Source organism: Dendropsophus ebraccatus, chromosome 6 (genome assembly GCF_027789765.1).
Source record: "Dendropsophus ebraccatus isolate aDenEbr1 chromosome 6, aDenEbr1.pat, whole genome shotgun sequence".
In the NCBI taxonomy this organism is placed as follows: Eukaryota; Metazoa; Chordata; class Amphibia; order Anura; family Hylidae; genus Dendropsophus; species Dendropsophus ebraccatus.
In genome coordinates this window covers 98,266,260-98,284,890 of record NC_091459.1, presented here as the reverse complement: position 1 = coordinate 98,284,890, position 18,631 = coordinate 98,266,260, and the positions used below count along the sequence as shown (strand labels likewise).

Sequence of the window (18,631 nt, the reverse complement as noted above, 5' to 3'; positions counted from 1 at the left end):
AGGTAATAATAGGGGGTTAGTGTTAGCCATTTTATACCGGCTAACACTAGGCCCCAACTTAGTAATGGATTCCGTCTATTAGACGGCTTCCACTACTAAGTCTATAAAGTAAAGAAATATAGACAAGACACAAGTAAAAAAAATTTTTTATTTAAATAAAAACACCCCCACACCCCTCATTAACCATTTTATTAAAAAAAAATATTTAAAAAACGCTGGTCATCGACGTAGTCCACGGAATCCGACGTAATCCCCAGGATACCGATATCTGAAAAACAAAAAGGGAGAAACACACAAAAAACACACAAACAGGAGCACAACACCCATCATTGTGAGGGGTGTTGTGCACCTTACAGTATGCAGCATCTTTACAGATCGCTGCTTACAGTCTGGCCCCCAAGGGGTTAAGGGAGGATGTATTGTATCCCCCTTAACCCCTTGGGGGCCAGACTGATGTCAGACTGCACCCATCCCAGCAAGGAAGGGGTTAAGTGACCCCCCTTTCTTGCTGGGAGGGGTGCAGTGCTGGGGAGGGGGTGGGGAGAGCTCTATACTCACCCCGATGTGTCCTCTTCGCTGGTCCGCAGCACAATGAAGTCACTGTACTGCGGACCGGCTCATTATATGTGCGCTGAGCCGATCAGCCAATCAGCTGAGCGCACATATAATTCTAAATGGTTCTTCTAATAATGCTATTGTGATAACATAATTAGAAGAAACATTTGATGTTTTCATTAAAGTAAAGTGATGATTAGTACAGAATGCTCTTTTGCCGGGAATATGAATTACCGGCTTATGGAGCTTCCTGTACTAATTAATATTTAATTAATAAAACACATTTTCGATTAAATAAATTCAGTTTCGTTGTTCAATAATTTAATTCTAACGAATCCATCATTGTGCAATTAAATATACTGTCAAAAAATATATATATAAATATACATTTTTTTATATATCTATTTATTTTAACAGTATATTTAATTGCAAAATGATGGATTCGTTAGAATTAAATTATTGACCAACGAAAGGGACTTTATTACAAAGAAAATGTGTTTTATTAATTTAATATATTAACTATTAGAGGCATCGGCATTCGGCATCATTGCCGGCTATTTTTGAAGTACTCCGTACAGACCGCCTGTCAATCCACGGCCGCATGTCCAGCCGCAAACAATGGTCTTGTTAATTTTTTACGGGTCCGTTTACGATCGGGCCGTAGATTCATACATAGTGTGCACTGTGCAGCCGTATATATCGTATACTTTCCAGCGTACGCATGAACCACCAAAAATACCGCCGCACAATTACAGCCGCAAATACAGCCGCACAGTTACATAGTCTGAACCTGGCCTTAAAGTATATACAGATGATCTTGAATATCAGGGTAGAGCCAAATTAGTAGAAATTTAGAATTAAGACAACATTCATATATACTGTACATATATATATATACACATATGTCCCTCAGTTTCTTTATATCCTCTCTGTTATTGCTTATTGCTTTCTTGGACTATGTAACATATAGTCTACATATGTTGAGAGTTTCAGTCACTGCTGATAAGGCATTTAGTATAATGTGCCTTACTGACTTTCTTATCTCTTAAATATAAAACTAGTAGCATTCTTGCTTTGTGCAAAAGCTGTGCACTTGCTATTGCATATAGTACATTAGAATATACAATACACAGGGACAAGCTGCCTGTCACAAGTAGTGATTGCTAATGATATCAATAGCACTGGATGAGAACAGGCACCTGGAACTGCAGGGCTCATAGAGAGACCCATGTCACCCATTATTATATCCACTATGTAAAAGGATGTATAAATAAAAAATATACATTTATTTTAATAAAATTATATTGAAATACAGTGGTACCTTGGTTTAAGAGCGTTTTGGTTTAAGAGCTCACAGTTTTTGAAAATTGTGACTTGGTTTAAGAGCTCCCTGTACTGGGTGGGAGGGGGAGTGGGGGAGGGGCATGGTCTGCATAGTGGGGTCTATAGCCCTGTACTCTGACCCAGGAGGTCTGCCTCACCTTCCAAATCATAGCAGATCCACTTCAGGCTGGGGCTTGCATCAGGGGACAGGACTGTGGAGGTAATCTCTTCATAGCTGTAACCCCTCACTCCCCGGACAGAGAGTGCTGCATTATGTGCCCACATATATCCTGTCCAGATTAGTCCCTGCTGAACACACACCCCTTCCCCATTGCTGTCATGTGACCACACAGACCTCTGACAGCAGCCCTGCTTCTCTACTCTAGCCTGTTTTTTGCCTTCATGACTCTTGTGGGCGTGGTTATTCCTAAGAATTTTCTTAACCGTGATTTATCATGTGAGAATTTTGAAATATTCGCATTTTCGTTCGCATCTGTACTCCAGTCCCAGGATAGTGAAACTTTCCTAACCAAGGTCAATTCATGAATACCTGCAGTAAAATGCGCAGCACCAGGGAAGCTATGGCAGGTGATTTATGAACCAACATGTGAATGTTCATAAATACCTTACTAGGCTGCAAACATATAAGCCAGTGCAGAGTAATAAAAATATTTGCAAAAAAAAAGGCAAATGATAAATGTCTCCCAATGGGTCCACTAGGAGTATGCCATGGTATTTTTATGTAAAATATTTAACTGGTTGCTGACATATTATGGCTGAGCTTCATTTTATGGAGTGGCCTCCACACCTAACATGGGCGTAACTACCACCATAGCAAACTACCACCAGGGGGCCCAGTGGCCCACTCCTGCAATACACTGGACCCCCTGAGCTTGCAGTTGAATATTAAAATATATGACTTGTATATGACTAAGTATATGACCACAAACATGATGAGTTTGTGGTCGGTGGTGGGGGGGCCCAATCAAAAGTTTAGTATGGGGCCTAGTTATTTCTAGTTACGCCCCTGACACCTAGGTTGCTGCCTGTACATGTCTTCTCAGCCTCTACTGTTTCATTTAATTACTTTTTAATCATTTTCTAAGTGAGTGTACACTGTGGATATGGGTCCGTTTACACACACAGATTATCTGACAGATATCTGCCAGATTTTTGCAGCCAAAACCAGAAATGGATTTGAAAAAAAGAGAAATCTCAGTCTTTCCTTTATGACCTGTTTCCTGTTTATAGTCCATTCCTGGCTTTGGCTGCAAAAATCTGTCAGATATCTGTCAGATAATCTGTTTGTGTAAACAGACCCTCAATCTTCACTACTCTTGATCCCATGTTATCTATCTGCAGGGAAAGTAAGGGTCCGTTTACACACACAGATTATATGACAGATATTTTACAGATTTTTGCAACCAAAGCCAGGAATGGACTATAAACAGGGAACAGGTCATAAAGGAAAGACTGAGATTTCTCTTTTTTTCAAATCCAGTTCTGGTTTAGGCTGCAAAAATCTGGCAGATATCTGTCAGATAATCTGTGTGTGTAAATGGACCCTAAGAAGGGAATATATTATCAGCAGCCAGAGGGGAAAGTAGACTAATGCTGGGTTTACACGGATCGATTATCGTGCGAAATTGCACGATAACGATTGAATTCGAACAATAATCATACATGTAAACGCTGCGAACTATCAAACGACGAGCAAAAATCGTTCATTTTGATCTTACAACATGTTCTTAAATCGCTTTTCGCAAAAAATTCGCAGATCATTCCGTGTAAACAGTCGTTCACAGATTTAACCTATGTGCGAGATAGGCTTAAGCGATCCGTCTAAACGCTGATCGTTATAAAAAAAATTGTTACTTCGAAATCGTTAATCATACGATCGGGCAAATTATCGCTCCATGTAAACCCAGCATAACTCTCAGAGTCCATCATCAACACTGATTAGTAGCAAAACCAACAAGGTCACATAAAAGCAAAAAAGACAAATGCGTGTTTTTTTAATGCTATAAATCCTGGAAACACAGCTATTGACAGCACAGTTGTAATTTTGGCATGAAAGTGATTCATAGAAACAACCTTCAAAAATGTTCTATATCCTATAAGCACAATAAGCATTGTGAGAAGAACTCCCAGCTTTGTGATAGGTCCCAATGCAGTGCCTGAACTAAACAGAGAATGCCGTCTCACTGCTAGATGCTGTGTGGACCAGCCCTAGCTACCATAAAGGCAGACCACTGCTATGGCCCTTTAACTGCAGAAGGGTCCATTTACACAGAAAGATTATCTGACAGATTATCTACCAAAAATTTGAAGCCAAAGCCAGAAACAGACGATAAACAGAGATCAGGTCATAAAGGAAGGCCTGAGATGTCTCCTCTTTTCAAATCCATTCCTGGCTTTGGCTTCAAATCTTTGGCAGATAATCTGTCAGAGAATCTTTCTTTGTAAATGGACCCTAAGCTCTCTCTGTACCCCTGCTCACAAGTGACGTCACTTATGAACCAGGAGCTTGGGCAGGGGCCTCATGAATCCTATCTAGGCCCCTGCATAGCTCTATGTCACAGATAAGGCTATTTTTATGCTGTGTCTCACAGTGTTTGTTATACTGGGGGAATTTCTCAATATATATTTTCAAAATATACCTATGGCAGATGCTACCTAGTGGCATCAATTATACACAGGCTTCCATGTTTAAAAAAAAGGAAAAGGTACAGACAACAGAAAGTGCAACTGCAACCTACAGGTGCAAGTGCTAACCATATATACTCCCCCCGGCGTACACACGATAAAAACCTGCTCTAAAGATATATAGTTTTGCTCCATGGAATAATATAGCAGCCTACTCTATACAGCAGCTTATTCTATACAGCAAATACATGTAAACCCCAAAACAAACCACCTGCGAATAGGTCTAGATGACACTGTTTTGGCCTTTCTTGGATAATTGGGTCTATGGGTGTTTACCATCTATATCAGGAGTTTTCCTGCCATGTATGGCAAATGGGCACTAAAATTGTGGTGTGATAGAAGCCTAATTGTCTTAAGCCTATAACAGGGAAGTGCACATGTCAGAGGCTATCACCTGGGGAATACATACCTAAACAGGTTCATGGAAACCACAGCCCATTATAGCTAAAGTGTTCAGTGAGTTGTTCCATGCATACTCTAGAGGGGAGGAATGCGATGTATGAATTACTTCCCATTCACACTGTGTATGAATTACTCAGTAGGTACGCATACAGGGGTCATGGAGGCTCTTAAGCTATTAAGACCTAGGTTCAAGCTACAGTAAGAACATTTTTTTCACCATGAAGTGTTATTCTACCAAGGAAAATTACTAATAATTCCCATTACTGTTATTGGGATCTGTTAGGATCTGAGTCACTGATCATGGAATCATCAGAAATGGAAGTCTTCATGCCAATGTGAGAAGTCTCAGGAGCAGAATAAGATTTCCTTGTAAACCGCTACAATGAGAAAATGATTGTATAAATGCCATAATATATTTACTAACCCTGAGATGTCCCTTTACCAGGTATACATTAAATGTGCTATCAGATCTCGGAGAAGGTGCAAAGATTGATGACAGAACTATTATAAAGTGGGTGAACGAAACACTGAGCGGTGCCAGCAAGAGCACATGCATCACCAGCTTCAAGGTGATGAGCGTTTGATTGTTTGAATGAAGGAAACCTTACCTTACAGTCTATGTTAGAGATTAAGTTCTTGGTACATTGGCCATGCATGACCTGGGGACAATTGTGGTAAACCGATAGACGGGTCATTCTTAAAATTTATATTGAGCCTTATGTATAGCAACTAATATAGATAATACTAGAAAATGTACCCGGCGCTGCCTGGGTATAAAGTGTCAGTGTGTTAATTAGATTTGTTCTAAGGTGCCCAGGAGGCCAATCTAAAGGTATTGTTTCATCAGTGGAATTAGTGTATACCTGTAGTGCATAGTTGGAGGGGTTCTGTATACCTACAGTGTATAGTTTTTAGGGGTCCCGCATATCTGTAGTGCATAGTTGGGGGGTGGGGGGCTGTATACCTATAGAGTATAGTTGGGGGAGTCCTGTATACCTGTAGTGTGTAGTTGGGGGGGGCTGTATACCTGTAGTGTATAGTTGACGAAGGTCCTGTATACCAGTAGTGTATAGTTGGGGGGGCTGTATACCTGTACTGTATAGTTTGGGAAGTCCTTTGTATACCTACAGTGTATAGTTGGTGAAGGTCCTGTATGCCTGTACTGTATAGTTCGCGGGTCCTGTATACCTGTAGTAAATAGTTGGTGCTATATACCTGTAATGTATAGTTAGTGGAGGTTTTGTATACCTGTAGTTTATAGTTTGAGGGTCCTGGATACCTGTAGTATATAGTTGGTGGAGTTCCTGTATACCTGTAGTGTATAGTTTTGGGGTCCTGTATACCTGTAGTGTATAGTTTGGGGTCCTGTATACCTGTAGTATAGAGTTGCTGGGGGGTGCTGTATACCTGTATTATAGAGTTGGTGAAGGTCCTGTATACCTGAAGTGTATAGTTTTGGGTTTCTGTAAACCCGTAGTGTATAGTTTGGGGTCCTGTATACCTGTACTATATAGTTGGTGGAGTTCCGGTATACCTGTAGTTTAAAGTTTGGGGGTCCTGTATACCTGTATTATAGAGTTGGTGAAGGTCCTGTATACCTGTAGTGTATAGTTTTGGGTTTCTGTAAACCCGTAGTGTATAGTTTGGAGTCCTGTATACCTGAAGTATATAGTTGGTTGAGGTCCGGTATACCTGTAGTGTAAAGTTTGGGGGTCCTGTATACCTGTAGTATAGAGTTTGTGAAGGTGCGGTATACCTGTAGTATAGAGTTGGTGGAGGTCCTGTGTACCTGTAGTTTATAGTTTTGGGGTCCTGTATACCTGTAATGTATAGTTTGGGGTCCTATATACCTGTAGTATATAGTTGGTGGAGTTCCTGTATACTTGTAGTGTATAGTTTTGGGGTCCTGTATACCTGTAGTGTATAGTTTGGGGTCCTGTATACTTGTAGTATATAGTTGGTGGAGGTCCTGTATACCTGAAGTATATAGTTGGTGGAGGTCCTGTATACCTGTAGTGTATAGTTTTGGGGTCCTGTATACCTGTAGTGTAAAGTTTGGGGTCCTGTATACCTGTAGTATATAGTTGGTGGAGGTCCCGTGCACCTGTAGTGTATAGTTTTGGGGTCCTGTATACCTGGTCGTATTTACCATTAGGCACCCATGGTCTGGTGCCTAGGGTAGCACCTTGCAGAGGGGCATTACCCTCCTGTTCAGAAAGTCTGGTGTCTTTTCGAGGGGGGGTATGGCAGTATTGGTCAGGTCTGGTATAGCGGTGTTATCCAGTCACAGTATGGCGGTATTGGTCAGGTCTGGTGTGGCGGTGTTATCCAGTCACAGTATAGCAGTATTGGTCAGGTCTGGTATGTCAGTGTTATCCAGTCACAGTATGGCGGTATTGGTCAGGTCTGGTGTGGCGGTGTTAAATGTGACGTCTGGAGCTATTACCTACCAATCCTGATGCTAATTGGTGAGTGAGGATGGGGCGTCTTCAGGTTTAGTGCTTAGGACTGCAGCAGCTGATAATACTGCCCTGTATACCTGTATAGATGGAGTAGGAGGTCCTTCATACATGTACTGTATAGATGGAGTAGGGGGTCCTGTATCATGTACTGTATAGATGGAGTAGGGGGTCTACCAATTATTTCTGTGGATCTGTTGTGAGGCAGCTGCCCTAGCAACCATTCAGATTCCAGCTCCCTGTGAAAGTAGTAATCCTGTTGGTTGCTAAGGCTCCAACTGCCAACTGCTGGGCAGCTGCAGCTAATTATATCACCTGTGTTTGCAGTGTGGAGATTTTCCCATTCATCTCTATGGGGCGCCGCTCTTCCCCCTCCCCCTCCCCTCCTGTACATCTGGCGGGGACGGGACCTTCGCAATAACCATCCCGGGCACCCAATGTATCTGTGTGCCAAATTTGGGGTCAAACGGTTCAGGCGTTTGGAAGTCTATATGGGACAGACAGACAGACTTTCATTTTTATTATATAGATGTTCTTGTCTGCCCTGTTTATCATACAGTGCATAACTGCCTTGTGTGAATGTGCCCATACAAATGAGATAGGTAAATGCAGATCATCAGGAGATCCAGTTAAAGGGACACATTCGCATTAGGTAAATATTGGCACATTGGATGTAAGGAAGGCAGGTTATTAGTATGTGTAACGCCTGGAGTAGTGGATCCACTGGACCGTCACCAGCGATGGCACTAACCTCACCAGGGAGCGGAGTCTAAGGGGCCGCTGGTTTTCACCAGAGCCCGCCGCAAGGCGGGATGGACTTGCTGCGGCAGGCGACCCCCAGGTCGCTACCCCTGGCTTGGTTGCTAGTGACGGCGGGCGAGGCATGGCAGGAGCAGTAGGCAGGAGATGGTGCTGGCAGAGGCCTGTAGGCGTAACCGCAGGAGTCAGGCTGAACACAGGAGCAATGGTATGACAGGGGAGCAGGAACCAGGAACAAGGACTAGGGACCAGGTAGCGGATAGGAATCAGGAACAACAGGGAGCTGGGCCAAACGCTATGGGAAGCATGTAGAGGCTCCAACACCTGGAAGGGGGCAGGGCTGGAACTTATAGGGGAGTGATTGACAACCAGACCAATTAGGAGCGCATTGCCCCTTTAAATCTGAGACAGCCGACGCGCGCGCGCCCTAGGAGGCGGGGACGCGCGCGCCGGCCGGCACAGCGGGAGACGGGAGCGGGGCGAGGTAAGGCGCCCCCCGGGACCGAACTAGTGGCAGCGCCGGGTCCCTGTACATGGACCCTGGCAGCTGCATGGAGAGGTCGCGGCGGCGGTCCGGAGCACGGGACGCCGCCGCGGCCATGACAGTATGATGCAGTTAGGGGGTCCAAACCAGATACCGAAAGAAAATGTTCACATTAGAGAAAATAAAGTCTAATATTTTTTAGCCATTTATTTGCTTTTGTTTTCTTTATCTACTGTTAGGACTTGTGTGAATATTTCATGTAAGTTTAGGTCAAATATATGCAGAAGTGTTCACAAACATTCATGCATCACTGCATACAGGAATTCATAAAAATCTCTCTCTCTTTGCATGCACAGGCTTAGGCCATGTTCACACTCTGTATTTTTTCAATAAATAGCGTCCGTTGTTGCAGATTGCAATACCGACAGCTATTTATTGAATTGTTAAATAACTTTCGTTTCAATAGAACAAAGCCGCAGTGTATACACTCTGCTGTTCTAGGCAGTCGCAAAGAAAACTCACATGTCTATTTTGTGCGCCCGCTATTCAGTAAACATTGGCCGCACAAAATAGCAAGTGCACACAATGCAAAGTACGGCTCCGGGCTGTACTTTACATTGTGTTTTATGGTTAATTAGAGTGCGGGCACACCCAAAAGTGCCCGCATTCCAATTAATATGAAGTGATGTTCACCCAGCGCGTAATGCAGTATCGGCCGGGTGAACATCACAGACATCGGCCATCTGTGATACGGCTGGGTCACAGAACGACCGCTGTTTTTACAGCGTGTGAACTCGACCTTATAGAGATATATTAAAAAGTATATGATGTACAAATATTTAATATGAAGAATAAATTAGTGGGGGCAGTGGAGACAAAAAGCCAATGAAATTAGATCCCATAGCACTATGTATCAGTAATATATCTGGAGGTGTGTGCGAGGGACTACTTTCCATGTAGGTAAGTGGAGGAAGACAGAACATAGCTTTTGAACTACCAAGAGCCAGAAAACAGTGCATTCCTTATAAATGCAACACCTTTCTGTTAATATGACCATGCTGGGGCCACCCAAAGGAACTGAAATGACCACAGCTGCAGGATGGGGGGGGGGGTAAAAGGGGTGATAATAACAATAAAGAGTTACATTTCTGCATGGATAGTGTTGGAATAATGGTATGAATTCAGAGTTTTGCTAACCATGTAGTTTATATGTTTAAAGATGGTGATTCAGTAGGGTGCAACAGTAGATAAGAAAGAGTTTTCAGTCTCACCCAGGCCCTGGTAACTGAGGAAGCCCCCATGTCTCAGCAGTATTATAAATGGTAGTTGTGTATTATATATGAGTCTAGATACCTATTTTACATTGGGGCCCATGAGCTTCACATTATATCTCCCATCATATAGATTATGTTGTCCTGCCTCTGTGCTATAATACTGTAGGCCTCAATGATGTATTTTGCATTACACAATGTATTATTTAATGCTGTTACATAACAAGGATTCATTTGATCAAGAACTGGAATATCCTGAGCAATAATTTTGCAGAGTTAAGTAAATACCAGTAACGTAAGACAAATCCATTAAAGATACTTTCCGCCCTGGCACATGTATAAACGATGTTAATAGTTAATGCCGTGTTAACCTTTTCCTTTCAGGATAAGTCCATTAGCACAAGCCTGCCTGTACTCGACTTAATTGATGCCATTGCTCCCAAAGCCGTGAATCCAGATATGGTGAAAAGAGAAAATCTTTCAGATGAAGACAAAGTGAAAAATGCTAAGTGAGTGATCAGGATTATTTATCTGCCCCTCTTTGACCTGGTTGGGTCACACTCCATAAAAAGATCACCAGGGAAGGGTAAAGTGTGTACAATGACTTCCATCATAATTATTTATATAGACACTGCACAGGATGCAGCCATGAATAAGTCATGCTGGAGTATTGGCCCCTACAGGATAAATGAACTGTGAGAAAAATAAAAGCAACTTATGAGATCAATCATTGCTTGCGGAGACAGGTTCCTTTTAAGCCTTCCAGTGCTTATGAGCTGCTGTATGTCCTGCAGGAAGTTGTGTATTCCTTCCAGTCTTACTCTACACTGGTAGGTCCAAAGTCCTTAAAACTGTGTTGTGCATCACTATCACAGTGATGCACGGTTGGCAGACGATTATTTTAGGTCCGGACCTAAAGACATGACCAGCCGATGATCGTTGTCTCTATTACATGGATCGATAATTGTCCTGATTCAGCCGATTATCGCTCCGTGTAATAGGGCTCTTATATTGTATTGGGAGTGGCCCCATTCCCAGGGCTATGGTAACACCTAGTTATCAATAAAGTCCTTGTTCACACCAGGTTTTTGGCCATCCGAGCCACAGATATATTAGAAAAATGTCAGAATGACCCTAGGGTACGTTACAAAACAGAACATAACTAATATTATGTGATATATGTATTATAAATGATATATCCATATTGATTCTCGTAAAAATAAAACACCAGTCTAAATGTATCCTGGACATTTCAGTTTAATTTCAGTTTAAGGGTTCCTCCACACCTAGCGACTCGCAGCGTCGCGAGTCGGGTAGGTCCTGGCAGATCACTTTCACTACATACACGCAGCGGTCTGAACGACCGCTGCGTGTATGTAATTCTGCCGGCCCCTTAACCCCTTCAGCTCCCGCCCAGCTCCCTCTCCCACTCCGCTGTATACATTACCTCTCCTCGCTGCTCGGCAGGGCAACACACTGATTGGCCGGGCGGGAGAGCAGTACGCCGGGACCCGTGCAGCGAGGAGAGGTAATGTATACAGCGGAGTGGAAGCGGGAGCTGAAGGGGTTAAGGGACCGGCAGAATTACATACACGCAGCGGTCGTTCAGACCGCTGTGTGTATGCAGTGAAAGTGATCTGCCAGGACCTACCCGTAATTTACGCTGCGAGGCACCCTTAGAAAGGATTTACAGCACACTAAACAGTAAGAGATCATTGACTATTCCCATGAGAATAACTTCTAAAATATCATTAAAGGACAACTCCCACAAAAAATTTTTTTTGCTCATTTAACACACATTACAAAGTTATATAACTTTGTAATGTGGTTAAATACCCGGCCTGGCCCCCTTCCCCCACTTTCGGACCCCCGACCCCCCACCCCGGAAGTTAAGGAATGTATACATTACCTATTACGATCGTCACGGTCCTCTTCTCCGGGGCGGCATCTGGTGACGACGACGTCAGAGCCGAGGGGCGGTCCGGGTCTTCTTCCTCCTCGGCGTCTTCATGCAAAGTGAATGGGGATGAAAAGGCTGCTGGTGCACATGCGCACCAGCAGCCTTTTCATTGGCTGGAGCGCATCACATGGCTTCCAGCTTGCTCAGCCCTGATTGGCTGAGCTTGCTGGAAGCCATGTGATGCGCTCCAGCCAATGAAAAGGCTGCCGGTGCGCAAGCGCACTGGCAGCCTTTTCCATCCCCTGGACCCGGAAGTTGGAGACATCGCTGGATGGCGGAAGGCGGCGACGGAGAGGCGGACGGCGGGCGAATCGAGTGGCGATCGTCACCGGAGAGATGGTGAGTATGGTGTCTGTGTGTGTCTGTGTTTTTTTTTTTTTTGGGGTCCCGCGGGAGTTGTCCTTTAATTGTAACTGCGACAAGTGCTCCATAAATAACTCTGCAAGGCAATGCATTTCAGCTGTCACGTTTGTACACTTTTCTTTTTTTTTTTTAAGGTATGCCATTTCCATCGCCAGAAAGATCGGAGCCCGAATATATGCTCTGCCGGATGACCTAGTAGAAGTAAAACCAAAGATGGTGATGACAGTGTTTGCTTGTCTCATGGGAAGAGGACTAAACAAGTTAAAATAATACAGATGTATTTTCCCCCACTGTTGTTTTATTGCCATTTTAAGTATGTGGAGTGCCTCTAGGGAACAGAACTGTCCATCACAAATAAACTGTGATACATGGGATAAAATATGTACACAATGGTGGAAATAAAATACACGTCTTATTCTTCTGATAAACTATGTAATAATGTTAAAAAATGTATGCTCATTGTATTATGATTCATCATTATTACAATCCCCTATTTTAGGGTTTGGCTGAACTTTCCATCATTTTTGTTGTTGTTGTTGGATAGATATCCATTTGGCTGGCCTGGTGGACTTATTCTGTATCAAATCATTTGTACATTTAAAACTGTAGGATAAATAGGGAAAACAAGCTTTAGGCTATGTTCCCAAATGTGGGCCGTTTTTACTGGACGGTCATCATTTAACATTAAAAAAACTGCCCTTTTGTACAAATGATGACTTTTATTATAAAATAACAGGCGTTATTTATAGGCTTGATCGAACAGCGGAAAAATCTAGGTTTGATCAAACTCGAACCTAGCCGGACCTTCCTATTACCTAGGCTGAATCCCGAAATTCCAGGTGGTCCCCGGGATGTCTCCTCCTTCCGCACGGATGGGAAGGCATCAGGAATCAAATGCGGAAGGTTCGGCTAGGTTCGAGTTCGATCGAACTTAGCTTTTTCTGCTGTTTGATCATCTCTAGTTATTTACCATTAAATAACATCTATCCAGTAAAAAGAGTCATTATTTTGAGGGCGTGTGAAAATAGCCTTAGGCCATGTTCACATAACATAAAAATAAGGGCAAAATATGGCCGCATTTGGATAAATATGGCCTAAAATAATTATCATGTTTTTTATTTCAGGCCATATTTATCCAAATACGGCTGTATTTTGCCTCAATTTTTACTTTGTGTGAACTAGGCCTTAAAGCGACTTTGTACCCACAGTCTGACCCCCCCCTAAACCGCTTGTACCTTCGGATAGCTGCTTTTAATCCAAGATCTGTCCTGCGGTCCGTTTGGCAGGTGATGCAGTTATTGTCCTAAAAAACATCTTTTAAACTGGCAGCCCCGTGCCCTACGGGAGTGACCTAGGTTGTGTATGCATTAGGCTGGCACTCTGTCCCTCCTCCCCACCCTCCTCATCATTAGGAATGCTCCAGGCAGATTGCCTCCTATTCATCAGCTGTGAGAGGACGGCACATGGGCTGGATTGTTAAGGACCTGTGCAAATGTTCTTCATGGAGAAGGGCACGGGGCTGCAAGTTTAAAAGTTGTTTTTTAGCACAATAACTACATCACCTGCCAAACGGACCCCAGGACAGATCTTGGATTAAAAGCAGCTATCCGAAGGTACAAGTGGTTTTGGGGGGGTCAGATTGTGGGCACAGAGTCACTTTAAAGAGGTTTTCAGGGATAATACATTGATTGCCTATGATCTGGATAGGACATCAAAGTGGGATCAAAGGAGGTCAGAGATCTGCAGAATGAAGCCTCATGCAAACATGGCTGTGTCTGCTACTATAGCCTAGACCCATTCACTTAATAATACCTGAGTTTCAGTACTAGACACAAATGCATATTCAATCTAGGCTTTGTCCCTGGATAATCAATGAAGGGGCTCATTGGAGCCACGCCTTCATTCTGCTGGTTATTGGGGCCTCCTAGGATCAGATCACCACCAATCACATATTAATGGCCCATCCTAAGCATAGACCATCCATGTTTATTTCTAGAAATCTCCTTTAATGCCTTTGCACATAATAGAGAATAAGTTAGAAAAACTTTGATAAGGATGAGTAGACTTATATCCAAGACTGAATGGAAGTGTAAAAAGGTGTAGATGCACAACATATTTTGCTTCACATTTCAGTTTTCCCACTGCAGCAGGAAGCAATAATACATGTGACATATTGTCCATCAATAAATGCAAACAAACTTGTTTTTCAGTCTGGACAGTCTTTTCTTATTGCAGGCTTTAACTTTAAAGCATCATGGGGAAGATTCATTAAACATGGTGTAAAGTGAAACTGGCTCAGTTGCCCCTAGCAACCAATCAGATTCCATCTTTCTTGTCTGCACTGATTACCCAAGAGCGAGAAAGCCTCCATTGGTGTACAACGGATCTGAGAGGATGGCAGGCCCGAACAATCTAACCAGGGGCCCCATATTGTCTCAAACTGGGAAAGGAAAGCCTTGCACTTCTTATATACCTTTTTCTCTAATCAGATACTACGATTTAGTCTTGCTGTTAATTCCATAACTGTGGGTACTGTAGATTGTATCCAATAATGTGCAATTAGTCTGGGCTTGACAAAGGATTCTAGCTATAGCTATTTCAATTCGCTCAGTTCAATATCAGCTCAGAAGGGATAGTAATACCATAGACTCACACAATCAATACCAGTACTTCCCTCCAGTACCACTTTAAGGCCATGCAGTTCCACATCATATGAAGCATGTGAGCATCTTCAGCTCTGCACCTTGGAAAGGGGAAGTTGGGATGCACCCCTATTCTGCATAGAAATCTAGCCTGTGTATAAGAAAAATACAAGATGTACCTCAGGCATAACCACCTTAGGCATTAATGCCAGGATATCAGACCATTGTTCAGATGTGATAGGGCCCACATCATTCTCTCACTGTCCCTTGGCTGTCAAGGGTGTACTATCACGGAATAGGACTAATAAGTAATAAATAAATTACTGATATCAGTCCTTTGGAATCAGTAGCTTTAAGCAATCCAACACAGAATTAAGCGATATTCTTAGTGGCGTCACTCCAAACTGTGTTTCCATAGCATGACGTAGCTTAACCTGGCAGAAGAACATAGAAGGTGGCAACTTATATTCCAATTGTAAGGGTATGTTCACAATGAGCAAATGGGGAGGAATCTTGCCTTGCTCAGTATCAGACCGCATCTCTATGGGAGGGCTTGCGCACCTCTGCTTTCCGCTCAAAGAATTGACTCCCATAGAGATGAGGTCTGACACTGAGCAAGGCAGGATTCCACGGGGGAAAGTTCCGCCGTGGAATTCCGCCCCATCCGCTTAGTGTGAACATACCCATACTGTGCATGAGCCATTGGTGTACAGTGAGAATCTACATACTCCTTCATCCTGCCAAAACCTAACACCCTCCAGTTCACATAGAAGTGGAAAAGCCTAATTACGCCACAGTGGGGTATAATCCATATAAGTATCACAGTCACAAAGGAACTTTGTCTGCCTCCATACCCTCCTCATATTGGCAATACGATAGGGATATCCAGTGGCCGAGTTTGGGATGCTGTCTCTAAAGAGCTGATAGAGAAGTTAGTAAAATTTAACTTAAAGCGACTCTGTACCCACAATCTGAGCCCCCCCCCCCCCCAAACCACTTATACCTTCGGATAGCTGCTTTTATTCCAAGATCTGTCCTGCGGTCCGTTTGGCGGGTGATGCAGTTATTGTCCTAAAAAACTACTTTTAAACTGGCAGCCCTGTGCCCTACAGGAGTGGCCTAGAGTGTCTGTGCATTAGGCTGGCATAACCTCTCTGTCCTCCTCCCCGCCCTCTTCATCATTAGGAATGCTCCAGGCAGATTGCCTACTATTCTTCAGCTGTGTCAGCCCGACACATGGGCTTGATCATTAAGGCACCTGTGCAAATGTTCACCATGGAGAAAATGTTTCAGTGGCATTCCTAATGATGAAGAGGGTGGGGAGGAGGGATGGAGGGGTGGTGCAAAGTTAGGGCACAGATATTCTAGCCACGCCTGTAGGGCATGGGGCTGTAGGTTTAATAGTTGTTTTTTAGGACAATAAGTGCATCACCTGCCAAACGGACAGATCTTGGATTAAAAGCAGCTATCCGAAGTTACAAGTGGTTTGGGGGGGTCAGATTGTGGGTACAGAGTCGCTTTAATCCCTGGATGGTTCGCTGGATTTGTGGTTGGCTGAAGGATCAATATCAGAGGGTCATTGTTAATATCAGAGGGTCGGTGTATATTCTGAGCAGAGACTGGTTACAAAGGTTGTGCCACTGTTCTGGCTCTAGTTCTTTTTCATTTAGTGACTTAGGAGAAGGTTTGGAAGACAAGGTTTGTCTGTTTGCTGATGACATAAAAGTGTGCAATGAAAGCAATACGACCTTTTAAACACGAGGAGGAAAAAACTGAAATCGAAAAACGAAAACTCGCTTGGTCCATAAAAGGTTAAAATGAATGTTTTTGAGGAAGCAGATCTGGAGAGACCCTAACTCATCCACAGTGCAGGAGCCAACTGAATCATATAATAAATAGTAGAAGTGACATTTCAAATCATATTTTTTATTAACATATAACAAACTAAGTTTTCAGGAAGTGTAACAAAAGAAATACTTCATTTGCACCTACTTTATAGACGTGATCTTTGTTCAGAAAGGCTCTATGCCAAAAGTGATATATATCTCAATAAACAAAAGAACTCCTCTGCGAGCACCACCAATACAGTACAAGCTGAGTGCTAGCCACTAAGCTCCAAAAGGATATAATACAAAAGAAACACGAAACTATAGAGTATAGAGAAAAAATAGGCTGCACCTCAATGGATAACAAGCAAAGATATCAATAATTTATATTATACACAACCAAACAATACAGACATTTAAAACACTAAAAACCATTGTATAAATCAGGCACAGAGCCCGGTGTGCCTCAATGTGCAACCATGCACGCCCCCCCCAAAGCCAAAATGGAGTAACCAAAAGCTGTCTATAGGAAGATAAGTAACCCACATACAAGCGAGACAAAGATAAACCTGAAATAATGGCACAAATAATATGCTGCTACAAATGAGAATAAACTGAGTCAGGAAATAAAAGCAAACAATATGCCAAACACAGCAGAAAATCAATAGAGAAAGGCAAAATGATAATATGAACAAATCACATGTCACAGGACAGCTCTTTTAGTGTTTTTAAATGTCTGTATTGTTTGGTTGTGTATAATAAAAATTATTGATATCTTTGCTTGTTATCCATTGAGGTGCAGCCTATTTTTTCTCTATACTCAATTTAGTGTTTCTTTTATATTATATATCTCAATAGACACAGATGTGATAAATATAAAGAACACAAGTCTTAGGGTACAAACACACACGGCATATACGCTGCGTATTTACTGCTGCGATACGCAGTAGATACGCAGCAGATACGCAGCAGATTAGATCTAAATAACTGAACACAGTATCAAATCTGCTGCGTATCTGCTGTGTGTGTTTGTACCCTTACTGTGTGTTTACACAGGGAGATTTATCTGACAGATTTTTGAAGCCAAAACCAGGAATGGATTTGAAAAGAGAAATCTCAGTCTTTCCTTTATGACCTGTTCTCGCTTTATAGTCTGTTTCTGGCTTTGGCTTCAAAAATCTTTTAGATAAATCTGTGTGTGTAAATGCACTATTAGAAGTACATCAGTATAGGGCTCCCCCACTGGTTCTGGGTTACCTGTACTTCCTCCCCTCCCCTATTTACCAGTATGTCATTTAATTTATTCATGTAGTTTTTTTCTTGATATTATGTTATGTTCTATATGTTATCCCTTACCATTTGTACAGCGCTCTGGAATCAAGGGCACTTGATAAATAAGAATAAAATACTACTACTACTACTACTACTACTACTAATAATAATAATAATATATAATAATAATTTTTATGTTATGTAATTCATGTCACTCTTCTCTCCTGAGGATTTACATCCAAATGAACAGACGGAATTTCCAGATGAGCCAAGTAGACTGATCAGTTTATTCTTCCCATCATTTATCAGGTTACACATTATACAGTAAGGGAGGTTCTCAGCCTCCTTCCACTGACAGTCCCTGCTGCGTGCCTGAGGGGAGCTGAAGGGGTTAATCTGGGAATGTAAGAACAGATGCCCCAGTAATGATATCTGGCAGCAATGAGCATTGTCCTGTGACAGCTAATGCAAAGCAAGCTCCTGAGGGAGAGCAGTACACATCACTGACCATTCTGCATGGGGACCAATGAGCGTGCAAGTGAGAGCCATGTCAGAGCCAATGATAAAACCCTGTGCACTGGCTGATAGCAATAGAGAACAACCAATGAG

General features: G+C 42.7%; 1 protein-coding gene across 1 annotated transcript in view; it reads left to right on the top strand.

Annotated features, from left to right (window-relative positions):
* Positions 1-13,515, top strand: part of PLS1 (plastin 1) — a 64,433-nt gene extending 50,918 nt beyond the window's left edge. Inside the window, exons 14-16 of the mRNA XM_069975411.1 lie at positions 5,432-5,555; positions 10,344-10,468; positions 12,417-13,515. Coding sequence (XP_069831512.1) covers positions 5,432-5,555; positions 10,344-10,468; positions 12,417-12,552 — 385 coding nt within the window. The 3' untranslated portion in view covers positions 12,553-13,515. The remainder of the gene's footprint in view (positions 1-5,431; positions 5,556-10,343; positions 10,469-12,416) is intronic.
* Positions 13,516-18,631: the final 5,116 nt, after the last annotated feature.